The 16785-nt window shown below is 46.3% G+C and overlaps 1 protein-coding gene across 1 annotated transcript; it reads left to right on the top strand.

Moving 5' to 3' along the window:
• The first annotated feature begins 11982 nt into the window (after positions 1–11982).
• Positions 11983–13944, top strand: LOC133924913 (cytochrome P450 94C1-like). Its single transcript, XM_062370655.1, has one exon. It carries the CDS (start codon positions 12336–12338, stop codon positions 13905–13907), a length of 1572 nt encoding a protein of 523 aa, XP_062226639.1. The 5' UTR covers positions 11983–12335; the 3' UTR covers positions 13908–13944.
• Positions 13945–16785: the final 2841 nt, after the last annotated feature.

Here is a 16785-nt window from a genome sequence, read left to right as displayed (position 1 = left end):
TTTTAAGCATGGTACTGGCGATCGAACGGGAATGTTCCGAGAAAAAGGCCAAGGTCCATAAACCTATTTACTACATGAGCGAGGTTTTACATGATGCTAAGCTACGATACCCGTAAGTACAGAAGCTGATATATGTAGTCTTGATGTCTTCTCGGAAATTACAGCACTACTTTCAAGCGCACAGGATCACCGCCATGACGACGTACCCACTGAAGGATGTAATACACAATCGGGAAGCTACTGGACGAATCGCACAATGGGCGGTAGAGCTAAATGAGTTCGATGTAATCTACGCAACACGCACAAGTGTGAAATACGGAATGTTAGCAGATTTCATCGTAGAATGGACAAGCGTTGAAGAAACAAGGCCAAACATGGTCGAAGATCACTAGACGCTCTTCTTTGATGGATCGCTCACGCTCCAAGGCTCGGGGGCTGGCATTGTACTCAAATCTCCACCGGGCGACGAACTCAAGTACGTTGTTCAATTAGACTTTAAAGCTTCCAACAATGTTGCATAATATGAAGTACTGATAAATGGGATCCGCATAACTACATCGTTTGGAATTAGATGACTTCTTGTGAAAGGGGACTCACAGTTAGTCGTGAACCATGTTCAAAACGAGTACCAGTGCTCGAACTACAACATGGCGACTTACTTACTCGAGGTACGAAAGCTCAAGCAGAAGTTCAAAGGGCTAGAAGTAACGCACATCAAAAAGAGTAATAACTCAGGTGCGGATGAACTTGCTAGACTCGCTTCTTCTCGAGCACCGGTACCCACAGGGGTCTTCGTTGAGAAAGTCCTTAAACTATATGTCCCGACAGTTCGGTGAACGGATGCTTCCCAACCTGACCAGCAGTCTAGCCAGATCAGCATGGCAGAACCCGTAGACACTGATGTTGCACTACTCGAATGCAACTCGACATGGATGACTCCGTACCAAGCCTATCTTGAGGGTCGAGACATCCCTGATGATAATGCTTCTGTAGAGAAAATTGCTCGTAAATCCAAGCTCTACATTTTGGTAAATGGCAAGCTCTATCGAAAGGGGAGTAACGGAATCTTGATGAAGTGCATCACTCAGGAAGAGGGCAGTAAAATATTGCTCGATATCCATGCAGGAATGTGTGGTAATCATGCGTATTCTCGCACCTTGGTCGGAAAAGTTTTCCACCAGGGATTCTATTGGCCGACTACCCTCCAGGATGCTTATGAGCTGGTCAAAAAGTGCGAGAGCTGCCAATTTTTCGGAAGGCAGACCACTCAACCAGCCCAAGCTCTGCCAACAATTTCGCTTTCTTGGCCTTTCTCCATCTGGGGCTTGGATATCCTAGGACCATTCCCAGACCGTTCCCAAGGGTCCAACATGGTTACAGGTTCCTATTCATGGCTATCGACACGTTCACCAATTGGATAGAGGTCGAACCCGTAGGAAAAATAACAACAGAAGCGACCAGGAAGTTCATGAGGAGCATAGTTACTCGACTCGACATTCCGCATCGGATAATTACAGATAACGGTAGTAAGTTTAGAAGTGGGATCTTTATTGCATTCTGCAAAGAATTCGGTTTCAAAACATGTTTCGCTTTAGTAGCTCACTCACAGAGTAACAGTCAAGTTGAGCGTGCTAGTGGTATAGTCTTACAGGGTATCAAAACTCGGGTCTTCGACAGGTTAAAAACCTACTCGAAATGCTGGATAAAAGAACTTCCCTCAGTACTATGAGCCATTCGTACTTTGACCAATGGGGCCACTGGTGAAACTCTGTTCTTCTTGGTTTATGGAGCGGAAGCGGTGCTCCCGACTGAGTTGCAGTTCGGATCACCTCGAGTGGAAAGTTACTCTGAAGAAGGGTAGGAGCAATTACGAGTGGACAACATAAATTTAGTCGAGGAATACTGAGATCAAGCATCTATTCGGGCAACTAAGTATCAGCGGGCGTTGCGTAGATATCAAAGCCAAAGAATCCAGCTCAGGAAACTCGTTACTGGGGACCTCGTCCTACGAAAGGTGCAGAAACATGCCCAGTGCCACAAGTTATCACTTAAGTGGGAAGGACCTTATATATTAGTTGAAGTCACTCGACTTGGATCAGTACAACTATCTACTCCAAACGGCGAGATACTCGAGCACTCGTGGAACATCGATCAACTCCGAAAGTTTCATTCATAGAAAAGGTAGGTTACAAGTAAGTCGATTACATTTAATTTGGTTAGCTACTCGATTACATATTTTTCTTTTTCCCTCTAATCCGTGTGGCTAGTGCAAAATTGACAGAAAGGATCCGCTTAGCTCTTGCAAATAATGAAGATTCACAACCTCCAAGAGTTTGGAAGCGTATGGACCTTTATTCACACGAGTCGAGGAACCTTTTATACTCCTCCCTCTGGTGGCAGCTGATCACTCCAGGAATCGGCCACCGACCAGCATAAGGATCAGGAAAAGTGGCTGAGGCGAAGACACTATTGAAGCTACTGGCCGGTGTTAGTGATGTCGAGTGGTCTTCTGCGTGGCGCGAAGGCGATCTGGAGGTTGTCGACGGGGAAGACGACCGCGCCTCCTTAGCCAGCGATGACTCGGGGGCTCCACCACCGAAGACCTCGATGGTGGCTTGATCGATGATCTAGTCGAGATCACCATCATCCTTATTCCTCTCCGGTGCAGAGCGCTGTGTCATTTGGCTTGAAGCATAGGTCTTGTTGTAATAGCGAATGCACTGAATAAGGGGACGACGATGATCTATGATGGGCACTTCTTCCCTCTCCTTCCTAGGCCTGCCACTCAAGTCCTCGTCATCAGAGGAAGTGATGATGACCTCAGGAGGGACCATGGCAAGAGGCCTAGAGAAGAGAACTTTTGGGATTGGATCAAGAGGCGAAGATGGAGTGGAGGCCATGGCTTCAAGCTCTAGGAGTCCTAGGAGGCAATGAGCAAAGGAAACAAAGGAGGTGATAGACAAATGGCTTCGAGTCCCCTCTATTTATAGCGGGGGGAACGGGTCGTACTGTGTAAACGTAGTCGTCAAGATCCAAAACGATGGCGTTGCCTCAGGAGCATAGCACGTTCGACGGAAGTCAAGACGTCATGATGGCGTTATGGCTTGTCTCGTCTCTGCAAAGAGGGATGGGCGGTCATTACGACACGTCAAATCAAGGTTGTGGTGAAAACGAGCACAAATGGGAGTGGGTTTTTAATGCTCTCCTACCTGATGGTTCGAGTTTACTCGGTAACCACATTGCAGTTAAAACCATAACGCTCGGGGGCTTGCACTCTCGAGTGTTCAATCGAGAATGGTGCATTGATACTCATGCTCTACTACTTGTTCCGATTATAACATCGAGCATTGAGTCGGGAGCTACATCATGTATTTTTTATGTTTACGCTTTGCTCTCCACTCAATTATTACATCGAGTGTAGAGTCGGGGACTACATCATGTTTTTTATGCTTCTGTTTCGCTCTGCGTGTGGTTATAATATCAGTTGAAGAACCAAAAGCTATGTCGTACAATGTTAGTGTTTATGTTCCACTTTACACTCGAATTCAGTCATTGAGCAAAAAGACAGGGGCCACACCAAGTATATATTGATGCATATGCTCTACTCTCTGTCTTGATTATCACATCAAACAGAGAGTCCGGGGCTACATCGCATACTTTCGATGCTAGAGCTTTACTCTTCGTTCGACTCCATCATCGAGTACATAGTCAAGAGCTATAACATTGCACGTCATCAATGGTACATGTATGTCCTTTTCTACTCTCCGATCGAGTAATTTCTTCCTCGACCATAGAGTCAACAACAACTATGGTATTCCTTGACCATATTTCTTTTATATGTTTTTTTGCAAAATTTTATCTGGCTCTGCGTTGATCACATTGAATAGAATCAACAGAGACATGTGTTGGGTCAATGACGAACAACTATACCTCAGGAGGCATAATGGCACAGAGATTGTCAGACATCTCACGCCTAACGGCCAAAAGGGTTCTGAAGTACTAGTCTGCCTCACGTGTGCTCTCTATCGAGTTCATGTTTGTATGCTAATTAAATGCGCAAGTTGATAAAAGTTTGTAGAAAATTTGATATGTTCTTTATTTTTCTAGTTCTGTGCTAGTCTTTTCCTCATTATTATGATCTTCTTGAGTATTCGAGGGCCGCGTATCTAATGGCTTATTTAGTTAAGATTTCAAGTGTTGACAGATGTGTAATCGTATGGTCTTGAGAATAATGACAACACATACCTATCAGTTATTGCATCTAATTATGCTAATCCTATTTCATCGACAAGGGAATAGCAAATAAAAGCATAATAGACTAGTAAGATGTAGTATTGTTACAAGCAATCTCATATCATAAAATATGTTTTAAAGTATCAGAGCCAAATGGATCATCAGTGCAAGGGACTCCCCTCACTATCATCATTAGGCAGGTTGAGCCTTAACAACTCAATGAAGGCTGGGACAATCGGCTGAACTCTTTGAACAAGCTTTGCTGCCTCCTCGCTAGTACAGTTGAACCAGACTGTCACCAATGAGATATCGAGCGTGGGATTGTAACTCATGAAGATACCAAGCAATGTCGCGGTGCTTGTAGAGGCTGATTGGGACATGAGGTCGAGTGTCTGCTCCTTTAGCTCTTGAAGAGCAAGAACTGCAGCATCTTGTTCAGTCTTCATGGCCTTCCTTTCGACTCGTGCGGCCTTACTTGATTCCTGAGTTTCTCCTGATATTTGGCATCATCGTCGATTTTCTTCACCGCATCAGAAAGAAGTTTTTCCTTGCTGTTATAGGAGAGGCCTGAAGAATGCAAACCGAAAAATAACTTTTGTTAGTCACCCAATAATCGAATCACGCACTTGTGATCGGGGAAAGACTTACGTTCGATTTTCTCTCTATTGGCTTCAAGATTCTTTTGATGGTTGGCCTCGACAGCAGCTCCCTGAGCGTTTGTGACTTGGAGAAGAACCTTTATCGCTGCCCCTGGGTCATTGGTTGGGATCGATATTGAAGTTTCATTTCCCTAGAGCTACAAGTCTTCTTCGAGCATGCTCGAGGCAGGATCTTTAATCTGAGGAGTTGGAGCCGCAACTGAGTCAACTGAGGAAGTCAGTCCTGGATGGCTGGTCGGGACGCTTACAGTTTGAGTTTTCGCCTTTGTCGATAGTCTATAATCAACAGAATAAGGGAAGAGGAAAAGAAAAAACTGCCAGTCGAGATTATGACCCAGGTCAAACCTCTTCGAAATTGGGAAATGCCAAATGATGCTCGACTTTGGCCTTTTGGTGGTCACCTTCTTCATTCTTGGACCGGCAAGCGGAGTCGGTGGAGGAGGTACACATGGGCCAGGCAAAGCCAAGGCATCTGTAGCCTGTAAAGAACAAGATGATAAAAATTTATTATCTTAAGTTTATCAAGTGAAAGTATGACCAATTACAGAGCGATGATTCGATTGAAATGACCTCTTTGGTCAAGTCATCGGGCATGATGGTCTCTCGTGTTGGTGATTGTGAGGACGCGCCAAACGTCCCCTAAAAAAGTCACCCTCGTAGATTCGTCATTAGTAGAATGATCGAGAGAAAGTCGATAACTCGAGAAGAGTTACCTTTTCGATCGAATCGTCGAGTGTGGTGGTTGCTTGAGGAAGTGATTGAGGGGGTACGCTCGCCGTCCCCTAACAAAAGGCCACCCATCCAAATCGAACGCATTCAAGTATCCACTTGATAATTTGAAAGGAAAATTAATAAGAAGGTAATGGGAATTTTGATTTTAGTACCCATGGGCTCCTTCAGTTGCGCTTGAGAGGGTTCAGGTCATGTAGCTGGCGAGAAGACAAGGATGATCTTTTCAGTCAAAGAGACCCCTCGGCCTCCTAATTGGTTGATCTTTTCCCCTTGTCGACAACGTTAGCAGAAGAAGTGCTGTCAAGATCAAAGACCTCGCTCGAAAGGATGTGCTCTTGGCGGAAGACTAGGGCCTGCAGTCATACAAATAGGTCAAATCAAATAGACAATGATCGGTCCTGCTTTTCCATTAAGAAAATCCTCACATCTGGTCGAAGATTCGTAAGGGAATAAGGTAGAATGCCACATTCTGGTGCTTCGGTAGAGAAGAGCTTGTTTAACCAGGCAGTGACATCTTGTGCAAACAGGGCTGAAAAAGAGAAGAAATGTTATTCAACAAAGCTCGAAGGTCATGGCAAAAAGAAAAGGGCAAAGTGCTAACTAAGCCTTACATCCGGCCGCGTCCCTGGAGGCATCCTCATCTCCACTGTATTTCCAAGCCAAGCGCGTCTGTGCCTTCAGGGAGCTCAATCTCTTGCTAATGAAATCTTTAGCCACATGCCACCCGATTAAGTTAAATTGCCTTAATAGGTGGTGTGATCGGACTCACAGTGTTCTTGTGTCCAAGATAGATTTTGGATGGGGAAAATGCCTCTATAAACTAAAGGAGAACCAATTCAATCGGGATTGAAGACATAAAACCAAAGATTTTTCTAATCCTTCGACAAGAAAGATGTTAGGGGAACCAAGATATAGGAATTCTTCATTCCATTCCTCAATTGGAAACTACACCCCAACACATTTATTCTCTGTAATCCTCTTCAGTTTATAAAAGTACTCGAAAAGATTTAAACTTGGCTCGATGCCAAGGAAAGCCTCACACAGATGGACAAAAATACTAAGCATGGTGACGGAGTTGGGGTTCAGGTGATGAAGCTCAATTTGATATCGATCAAGCACATTGATTAGAAATTTGGAACGTGGGATGTTGAATCCACAACGGAAGAACAATTCAAAAACTACAAACTCGTGCTCGATTTTGCAGGAAGGGAATCTCTCACCAGATGCCATCCTCCATTCAACCAGACTGCATGGTGGCACCACTCCTTCTGCTTCAAGTTCCGCCAGCCATAACTCTTGCATCGCCGAGGGTGTCCAGGCCTCGATCATGAACCGCACTTCATCGTACTAATTGGGCGAGGCACCGGCGGCTTCTGCATCTGACCACTTCTCAGGAAAAGAGGGAGTTGAGATCTTCGGAGAAGAACTAGGATCCATGGATCTTAATTTCTTTTGGCAGTGGTGCGTGCTGGGACGGAGAAAGCTGAGGGGCTTGTGCAGGAAGACCGGTGACAATGGCGGGGAATGGCCACTACAAGTCTGGTTCATACGGGTAAATAATCAAAAAATTACCGTCTCTTCAACCACTCCCATCTTTACAACACTTGAAGCAGCGCGAAAAGAGGTATGGTGACGATGTGCGAATCTCTGCACGCCTTTCTTCCCGCATTAAATGCACCTATACCCATCATTTCAAATTTTGAAAGGTTTTTTTTTTAACTCTACTCAGAGTCGGGTGTCGATCAGTTGAGTTCTTTAATCTTTTTCTTCAAGTCTTGAGTGCGGTTAGTAGCAGGGTGCTCAACCCAACTGAGCTTCCACTCGATACTCGAGGAAGGTTCCGTCCATACTTAATTCTTTTGATTATAAGCCTGATCCATTTTACTCGACTAAGCTTAAACTTAGTGGCACTCGAATGGGCGCTTATGGAAACCCTTCCTCCTGGGTAGACTTAGGGGACTACTATCGAATATCTAACTATAGGGTATATGCGTATAAAGAGTATATCATACATATATAGGATATGTATAGCACATATTAGGTAGCTCCAGATATCACAGAACCGAATCAGTAGTACCTGATACACCCGGAATCAAGAAAGTACATGTTAGGAAGGTTTAGATTGGTTACCCAACTCGGAATGATTAGCATCTGAAGCAGATCTATCTACTTAGACGTCAAGAAAGACAGCTCCCTATCGACTACGGTTGGATAGGAGTCGGTGCACCACCCATATATAAGGCGGAAAGGCTGTGGGAAAAGGGAGAAAAAAGGGAAGAGACGCAAGTTAATGACCCTAGCAGAGGAGATGCTCGGTAACTTTAGCCCTAGATTAGATTAGATCCGATCTACTCCTTATAAAAGTTTTAGCCACATCGTTTGTACTCGAGATCATCAACATACAGCAGCAACACCCCTACAGGATGTAGGGTATTACTTCAATCGGAGACCCGAACATGTATACATCGTGTGTCTCGTTTTATGGTTAATCCCTACACTCGAAGGTACTCAGTCAATTTACGGATATATTATCGGAAAATAATCTTCGACAGGTGTATCGTTATATTTTGGAATGATTCAATATCAAGATGCATCATTGTATCAATTTGATAGAGATTTGGATTGCATCATTGAGTTGTAGAATGTCCTTGTCTGCATGACTGATTCATTTCAATTGTAGGCATTGTACTTTCTTTTGAAGATAGCAACTGAGTTGGAAGCTTCTTAAACGAAATCATACTTGCTCATTGTACTTACTATATGTAACCATGAGTTGGGAATGCTAAAACATGACAAGAGGTAATGCCTTCTCTGAAGCAGGCATCTGAATGTTTTTGTTCTGGTCGGAGAAGTATCATCAGCTGAGCTAAAAATTTTCATGACTCTGCAGTTTGACCAACGTCAGAAGCAGATGGTCCTTCCAACAAGTGATTGAACTTTCTCATCACAGCACCCGGAGATGAACTTCTAGGGGGGCGAAAATAGCCTGAGGTTGTTGGATCGAAGGTAGTCAACTGGTGGAAGGCGTTGGATGGAGAAACTGTGCTTCGACCGTAGTAGTCAATATTGGTGTCATGTGAAGTGTTCATCTCACTGTATGCCTCTCCTACCCACGGAGAAACTGTGCTTCGACCGTAGTAGTCAATATTGGGACACTTCGACAAGTTTTTGCAGTGCTAATGTTTTTTCAAAGTTTAGAGTGTATTTCAAAGTATTGTATAGAGGTTTTTCATATAGTGTCTTTCAGATATTTGGATATTTATGTACACATGTTTTTCAGATAGTGTCAATGTACAATTGAGTGTATTTCAGAAACATGAACCAAGCCTTTGACTGATTGATAATGTACAATGAATGAACAATCATGTATTTGGTAGCTCATTTATTTTTCATGCACATACCAATTGAATAATGTGAGATGTGTGACAATTATTTGTGCCAACATGGAATGTAGAATTTCTTCTCAAATTTTCCTTGCTAATATTATCATTAAAATTGTCTTTAAAAAATGTTAAAAAGTAATGAGATAGCAATGTCTCTACTACACCAGCAGCAAATAAGTTATCATACTTATCAGAGGCACTATAGTCTTTTTCACATTTAAAACAGACAATCTGTCATATGGTAAGCAGGACTGCCAAACGGTTCGCTTCTCTAGCCAGCAAATTCTCAAGGTTGTTAGCTTCTCAAGGCAACCAATTTCTCAAAAAAGCTCCTCGGAAAAAAGCTGTACCAAACATGATCTACGTCCAAAGGACGTACTACCAAATAGCTCATATTAAATTTTGAGGAGTCCTATGGTTTTGGTGAGAGATTAGTGCACTACATATGTATTAGCACAAGCTTCTGACTGTTGATTGTGTTAATTGTTGCTGAAAATTGTTCAATTGCCATCATTAAAGCTCAGAGACGCCTCTGGTTCATAGTCTCCTCGTGTTTAGATGCCTCTTTAGCTTTGCTTACCCGCGACCTCCACCGCACGAACGTGCTCAAACTTGTCTCGCTCTACTGCACTATCGCTAGTCAGTTTAATTCGCTTCGGCACCTAGCAAGCAAGGCAACCTACCAGCTTACTTGCGCATCAGGCTGCAGCACGCCAGCAACCTCTCCTCTACACGTAACTCCGGTCGAGGTAAGAACCGCTTGAGCTCAAGCAGCGCCCGCCGCAAGTCATGGCCTATCCCATCTAGAGGTCATGACACTTGATTCTTGGAACTTGGTTGAGATTAAAGCGGTGCCCACCTGTTGGTTGAGACTAGCTGGGATTAAGGAAGGGCACGACCGGTGAAGTAAACAAAGTGATGGATCCATCAAAAGAGGGCAGACATGTTAAGTGATACATGGTATTAACTGTGTAGCGACATCTAAAACGACATCTCAATTCAAACAAAAGTAGTATATACATAAATATGCGGATGCTTCCGAATGTATGGTCCTATATGTGAAACTTTATGAAGGTGATTCAGAAAGAGTTGGCTCAGATGCATGTAGGAAGTGACTATCACCTACGCCATTTCCGTACCTAGCTTTCCGAGTGCAACCAGAGACACACAATTAAGCTGCCACGTCAGCTCTTAGCAGGCCAGCTCGACAACTTACCTATCCGGAGAAACAACTTGATTTGCGTCGCACTGCATATATGTCGCCGCCGAGTGTCCATCCAGCTGCAGGGTCGTCGACAGCATCAGCACGGCTCCCGCATGTATCCGTGGGCACCATGCAGTTAGCCCCGCGAACAGTACATGTACATACCTTGTTGCGTAGTTGCACTTGCTTGGGAGCTGGATCCTCGCCGGACTGGACTCGAGACTGGACCAACGCGATGAATTGCTACGACGTACTGCGCGGGCGTCCCGGGCATTGACTGATCGACCCCGCTGCTGCTGTTCCAACCTCGTGGGTGCATTGACATTAACATGTGCTCACCGAGCAGCAGTAAATACCCGGTGAATCGCTCTCCTCGGGCTCAGTGAGGCTGCAGCTCGCCGGTGACGCTCTCCTGCGCTACAATCATGGATCGTCAGGGCATCCGATTCCTTTTGGGGAGGAGATTTTTTTTCCCTTCTAACAGTTCTTATTATAAAGGGATTAGAGGATTTTTAAGATTATTTCCTTTAGAATCGTATTCTCTTTTCTTTTCCTTTATGAATCACTTCTAAGAAAATCTATTAGAGATAAGAAAAAATAAAGAGAATGAGAATAGAGAGAAATCAGAAAAAGAATAAAATAAAAGAAATATGTTTGGAGATAGTCTTAGAGTGTGAGGATAGAGATCGTATGGAGTGTGGTCATCGGCAGTAACTGATTAACTGCCCAGTGCTCATTGCCCCAAAGTAGGAAGGTGTGGGCTTACCTGTTGTTCTGCTATTTACTTGCTGGGCACGAGAAATTTATTACAGTCTTGGTCTGGTGAAAGCGGCCAGCGGTTGATACTGGTGGTCTATAACCCAAACACCTTTTTATTACAGAAATCCTATTTTCAAGTCAGGTGTTTATCCCTCTTTTCTTGCTTGATTTCTTTCAGTGAAGTTAGAGGAGGGGTTTCTTTGGCGAGCCTCCAACGAGGTATGGTTTGGGGTTGGATCGGGCGGGATCACTGGAGAACGGCGGGGCTTAGAGGGATGCCACAGCGGCAAGCCTGCTCGATGGTATGGCAAACATGGGTGTAGGATGACAAGAACGCCACCGGCCATGGGAGATGGAGGATTGTCGGTTGGATAGTGTCAGGGCGGTGGTGTCACAATGACAGGTTGTCGAAGCCGGCTTAGCATGGTGGCGAGCATCGGAGGTGGTGGCAAGAGCTGCCAGAGATGAGAGCAGGAGGGGGAGGGGGTGAGGGCATCCGTGATAGAGAAGCTAGGCAACAAGCAGCTTGGGAGAGGGAAGAGAAGAACAGAAGGAGGAAAAAAAAGAGGGGTGCCATTAGATCAAAAGGAAAGAGAAGATCCGATAATCCAGAAATTCAGTACTCGTGTAGCATAGATAACCCCTTTATTATGCATCGCCATTCACCAAGCACGGAGTAGCGGCATGCAAGTTAAGTCGATCAAGCACATGGACTCGGCAACGGATAAAACTCCCATACCACACATGAGAACAACTAGGGTAGTAGAGAAATCGAATGTGACTAAGCTAGCAAAGCCTAGTAAAGCAATGGGAGGTCAAACCAACAAGCAGAATACAAAAAAGTTATCGTAATCAAAATGAGATTCTCTAACTTCAAAAGAATTGAAGTCACGGTGACTTCAAAATGTCGTAAGCCATTTGATCTCAGTGGATAGATCATATTTGATGCTAAAATACTTTATAAATAGTGTAACGGCTATGTTACATGATGAGAATTGATATAGTAACCGACTATGAGTTATTATGCTCCTCTACCAAATAATTGTGCCTTTTTGATTTCACAAGGATAAAGTCAGAGGATCCAAATCCCAATCAGACCACCCATTATATATTGTGAAGTCAGAAGATCCAAATCCCAATAAAACCACCCATTATATATTATGAAGTCGGATACAAATCCCAGCTAGTCCACCCACCATATATACCACATCCAGACATCCTTAACACCAGACATCCCCTAGTATAAAATGGCCTCCTTCGGGGACGCCACGACTCACAAACACGCCCCGCATATGAAAGCGCGCGCGCGCGCGCCCACAGTACCACGCACGCAGGCACGCGAAAAAGCCCTGCTCCGACGTGCTCATGGCTGTCGAGGCGGGGGCGGCGTTGCATGAAGTGGTGAGGGCCCTGGCGGGCTCGCTGCAGCCGCACGTCGCCGCCGTCGTCTTTGTGTCCGCGGTGTGCACGGTGGCCCTCGCCGCCCTCCTGGTCGTGGCGCGCATGCGCCCGCCGTGGTGGTGCGCTTGCCCTGTCTGCGAGGCCTACCTGACGGCGTCGTGGACCGGGGAGTTCGACAACCTCTGCGATTGGTTCGCGCACCTCCTGCGCAGCTCGCCGGCGCAGACCGTACACGTGCACGTGCTCCGGAACGTGCTCACCGCCAACCCGGTCACCGTGGACCACATGCTGCGCAGCCGCTTCGAGAACTACCCCAAGGGCGCACCGTTCTCGGCCATCCTCGCCGACTTCCTCGGCCGCGGCATTTTTAACGTCGACGGGGATGCGTGGCTCTTTCAGCGCAAGCTCGCCGCGGCCGAGCTCGCCTCCCCGGCGCTGCGCGCCTTCGCGATGCGTGTCGTGGCTTCCGAGCTGCGGAGCCGCCTCATGCCCCTGCTTCACTCTGCCTCCCTTGAAGTCAGTGGCAAGGTGCTCGACCTGCAAGACGTGTTCCGTCGCTTCGCCTTCGACTGCATATGCAAGATATCTTTCGGTCTCGACCCCGGCTGCCTCGAGCTGTCGATGCCGGTGTCGTCGTTCGTGCATGCGTTCGACACGGCCTCCACGCTCTCTGCCAGGCGCGCTACCGTGCCCATGCAGATTATCTGGAAACTTAAGCGTTTCTTGAACCTCGGGGACGAAAGGAAGCTCCGGGATGCAGTCCGCCTTGTCGACGCGCTCGCCGAGGAGGTCATCCGACAGCGTCGCAAGCTCGGCGGCGTAGCCTCGGGTAGCGATCTTTTGTCGCGCTTCATGGAATCCATAAATGACGACAAGTACCTCCGCGACATCGTCGTCAGCTTCATGCTTGCCGGGCGCGACACCGTCGCCTCGGCGCTAACCGCCTTCTTCTTGCTCCTCTCCGATCATCCAGAGGTAGCCGCCGCCATCCGGGACGAGGTTACCCGCGTCGCCGGCGACGACGACCGAGACACGGCCGCTAGCTTCGCGAAGCTCAAGGACATGCACTACTTGCACGCCGCGCTGTACGAGAGCATGCGGCTGTTCCCGCCGGTGCAGTTCGATTCCAAGTTCGCCGCCGGCGACGACAAGCTTCCAGACGGCACTGTCGTCTCGAAGGGCACCAGGGTCACCTACCACGCCTACGCCATGGGCCGCATGGAGTCGGTGTGGGGCCCCGACTGCGGCGAGTTCCGGCCGGAAAGATGGCTCCGTGACGGTCGGTTCGTCCCCGAGAGCCCGTACCGTTACCCGGTCTTCCAGGCCGGCGTGCGCGTGTGCATCGGCAAGGAGCTTGCCATCATGGAGATGAAGGCCGTCATCGTCGCCGTGGTCCGGAGCTTCGACATCGAGGCGATCGAGCGGAGCTCGCGCCGGCCCAAGTTCGCCCCGGGGCTAACCGCAACGTTCGCGGGTGGGTTACCGGTCAGAGTGTGCCGGCGAGCACGTGTGAGCGGGCACAGCCCGCCAATCTAATGAACGGAATAAAAAAACTGTTGGTGTCGTCACGATTCGTTCTTCTGCTTTGCTTGTCCTTTGTCCCGTTCCATTCAACCGGAATATTAGAATTACATTTATATGGCGCGATTAGTCGTTCGTCTCCACTTGAGCTAGACTAGAATGGTAGATTCCTAGAATTGACGGAATTAGTCATACCAGGTTCTTGTTTTAACGCGAATTGGATCAGATAAGGAGGGGAAATCACCGACTGGAATTTGCACACTTCATCAGGCATGCTGTTCACTCGGAACAGAATACATGCAGAAATGGAATGGATGCCACTTCTGAAAAAGAGGGAAGAAATGCTGCGGTTACGGAGATTCTTCGCTGTTGGAGTGCGGTCTTCCCCGTGGCGCAAAACCAAAATGCTTCTATCGCTTTCCTTTCCGTGGAAAGAGAACGAAAAATGGCCACGCGTTTGGTACAGAATCCGGGGTGGCGCCAGTTGTTTGTGTGGCCATCTCCAATAGAGGATGTTTCCACTACTACAGTACCCCGAATACTGTAGCACTCGTATTTGCTCTCTACCAGATGCAATATCTAGTGTTACAGTGTTGAATAGAGAATCTGACACTTTAGATTTGTCAAAATACTGTAGCAACTGCAATATTGTTGACAGCAGTTGACTGTGGGTCCGAAGAGAGGAGAAGAGTAATAGAAGGTAGAAAATAGGGTAGCTGTTGGAGATAAAAAAATAAAAAGTACTATAATAGTGTAAGCGGATGCTGTAATAGTATTATAAGGGATGAATTTTTAAAGTATCTACTGGAGATAGCCTAATGACCTTTCTTTTCTTTCTTTGCTGTCATTGAGGATCCAAACATTTCTTGATGTGCGCGTTATTCAGAGGCATGTATGCATTAGAAACTGAGATGTGAGATTTGAGGTATGTTTGCTTGCTTTAGGAACTAAGATCAAGAATGTTTGCGTTTGTTTTAGTAACAAGTTCTGAGATACTGTGTTTGCTTTCGAAATTCGTGTTGATGAGCTTGTATTGAGTGAGCTCGAGCCTGATCGAGCTTCGACCGAGCCTACCTCACGAAGCTCGACGGCCAAACTAGTCTCACTCGAGCTCGGTTCGAGTTGGTGCCGAGCTCGAGCTTGGGCATCTGGCAGTGGCAGACCTAGGGATTTAAGGGAGTCTGGGCTGGGTACAGGTCGTACCCGTACAGTCTAGACTTTGTCTAAAATTTAATCAATTAAGTCACGAATTTTCTCATAACCTATATACAGATACAGAGATGAGTTAAGATGAAGCCCGGACGGGTGCCCAGGGTCGCCGAACCCTGGGTCCGCCACTGCATCTGGGTTTGCTTGACAGCCCTATGCATGTACGGCTGTATAAACAGATGCTTATTCTTGGTGGTCGGGGTGGGAGCCGGAAGGAACCGGCGCACATGTTCTCGTGGGCGTAGGTACGTTGTGGGGCGGGCCACTGCAAGGGTTAGATCCTCCGCATGGTCCTGCCGTCCCAACGTGTTCTTTCGTGTGGACCTCTCGCCAACCAAACCAATCAAGTGATGGAGTGCTACGACAAGGCTGCTAAGCTAGGATGCACGTTTTGTTCTGTCTCTAGTCCCGGAGCAAGATACTCCTTCGATAATGTGACGAGGGCGACTTTGAAACAAAATGATGCATGGGCCGCATCTAGTGATGGACTACTTCACCAATGTTTAAAACCCAATGCGACTGTCTCAAGTTGCAAGAAGCAAAATTTGCAACAAACAGTATCGATCGTGACGAGGGCGACTTCTGATGACGACGCTGCTACAATTTGCACTTTCCGGCCGCAGCAAAAGAATCATGTGACGAATTTGCTGGATATTGTTGCCTCTGTTTTGCTTTGACAGGATATTGTGTACTTCTGTTGCGTGGTCGTTTTTTTTCTCTCGAATATGCAGAGAACTGCACGTCATATATTATTAATACAAGAAACAAGTGTGATTGCAACAGCACAGAATGTCTTCACACACACGCAACACGGTGGTTCATGGACCGTACTTACAAGCCATAGGGACACACAACACAGAAAGCTAAGCGGATTACTCAGAGTGCTGACGACCAAGTACCGACGCGCTGGCCAAAATCCAGAGATTAGCATCGTGCTTGATCTGTTCGAGTAGCTGGTGGACCTGTGTCGAGCGCCTGCTGAAGACTAGGGCATCACGCTCCTTCCATGCATGCCAGATGTTCAGCATGAACAAAGAACAAAAACCTTTACTATGTGGGAGGAGGCGTCTTATTTGTATCCGACGAGAATTTGATAGTTAGCTCCACAAAATGAGAAAAGTTGCAGGAGTCACATCTGTTTTCTGCTTTTCTTTCTTAATGCCCTATTTTGTAGATATCTGCTTTTGTATTTTGATATTTGTTCAAAATCTAATTTGATACTCATTCAATCTGTGTATCTTCAGAGAGTGGAGGCACTTCTCATATGAGCCAAAATGTGTTTGTTTCACTAATACCACCGAGTCAGCTTCATCTAGAGATGACATGAACAACAAAACCTTACCAAAGGTCTCATCTGCATCTGTGCCCTAGGCCAGTGAAAGTAAACTCAATAGCGTTTAGTGCTAATTTCTGAGCCTAACTTATGTTGTACATTGGAAGGGCTAAGCATTATTTCAGCTGAATGAGATTCCTTTCTAATACTATCTTCCCTTGGGGTTATAATTGTGCAAATCAATACAGATCACACAGCAGGAAGATCGGAGGGAAATACAGTCAGGTACAATTTCTAGAATGGGCTCTCCTTAAAACAAACACGCACAAACTCTAGTTCGAACTTAGGAAAGGTCACATTGTCGTGGAGCATATGTTTTATAGCCCAATAACTCCTCTTATGTTATCTTAA

This window comes from Phragmites australis, chromosome 1 (genome assembly GCF_958298935.1).
Source record: "Phragmites australis chromosome 1, lpPhrAust1.1, whole genome shotgun sequence".
Classification (NCBI taxonomy): domain Eukaryota; kingdom Viridiplantae; phylum Streptophyta; class Magnoliopsida; order Poales; family Poaceae; genus Phragmites; species Phragmites australis.
The sequence above is the reverse complement of the archived record's forward strand: the minus strand, read 5'-3'. Positions and strand labels throughout refer to the sequence as shown.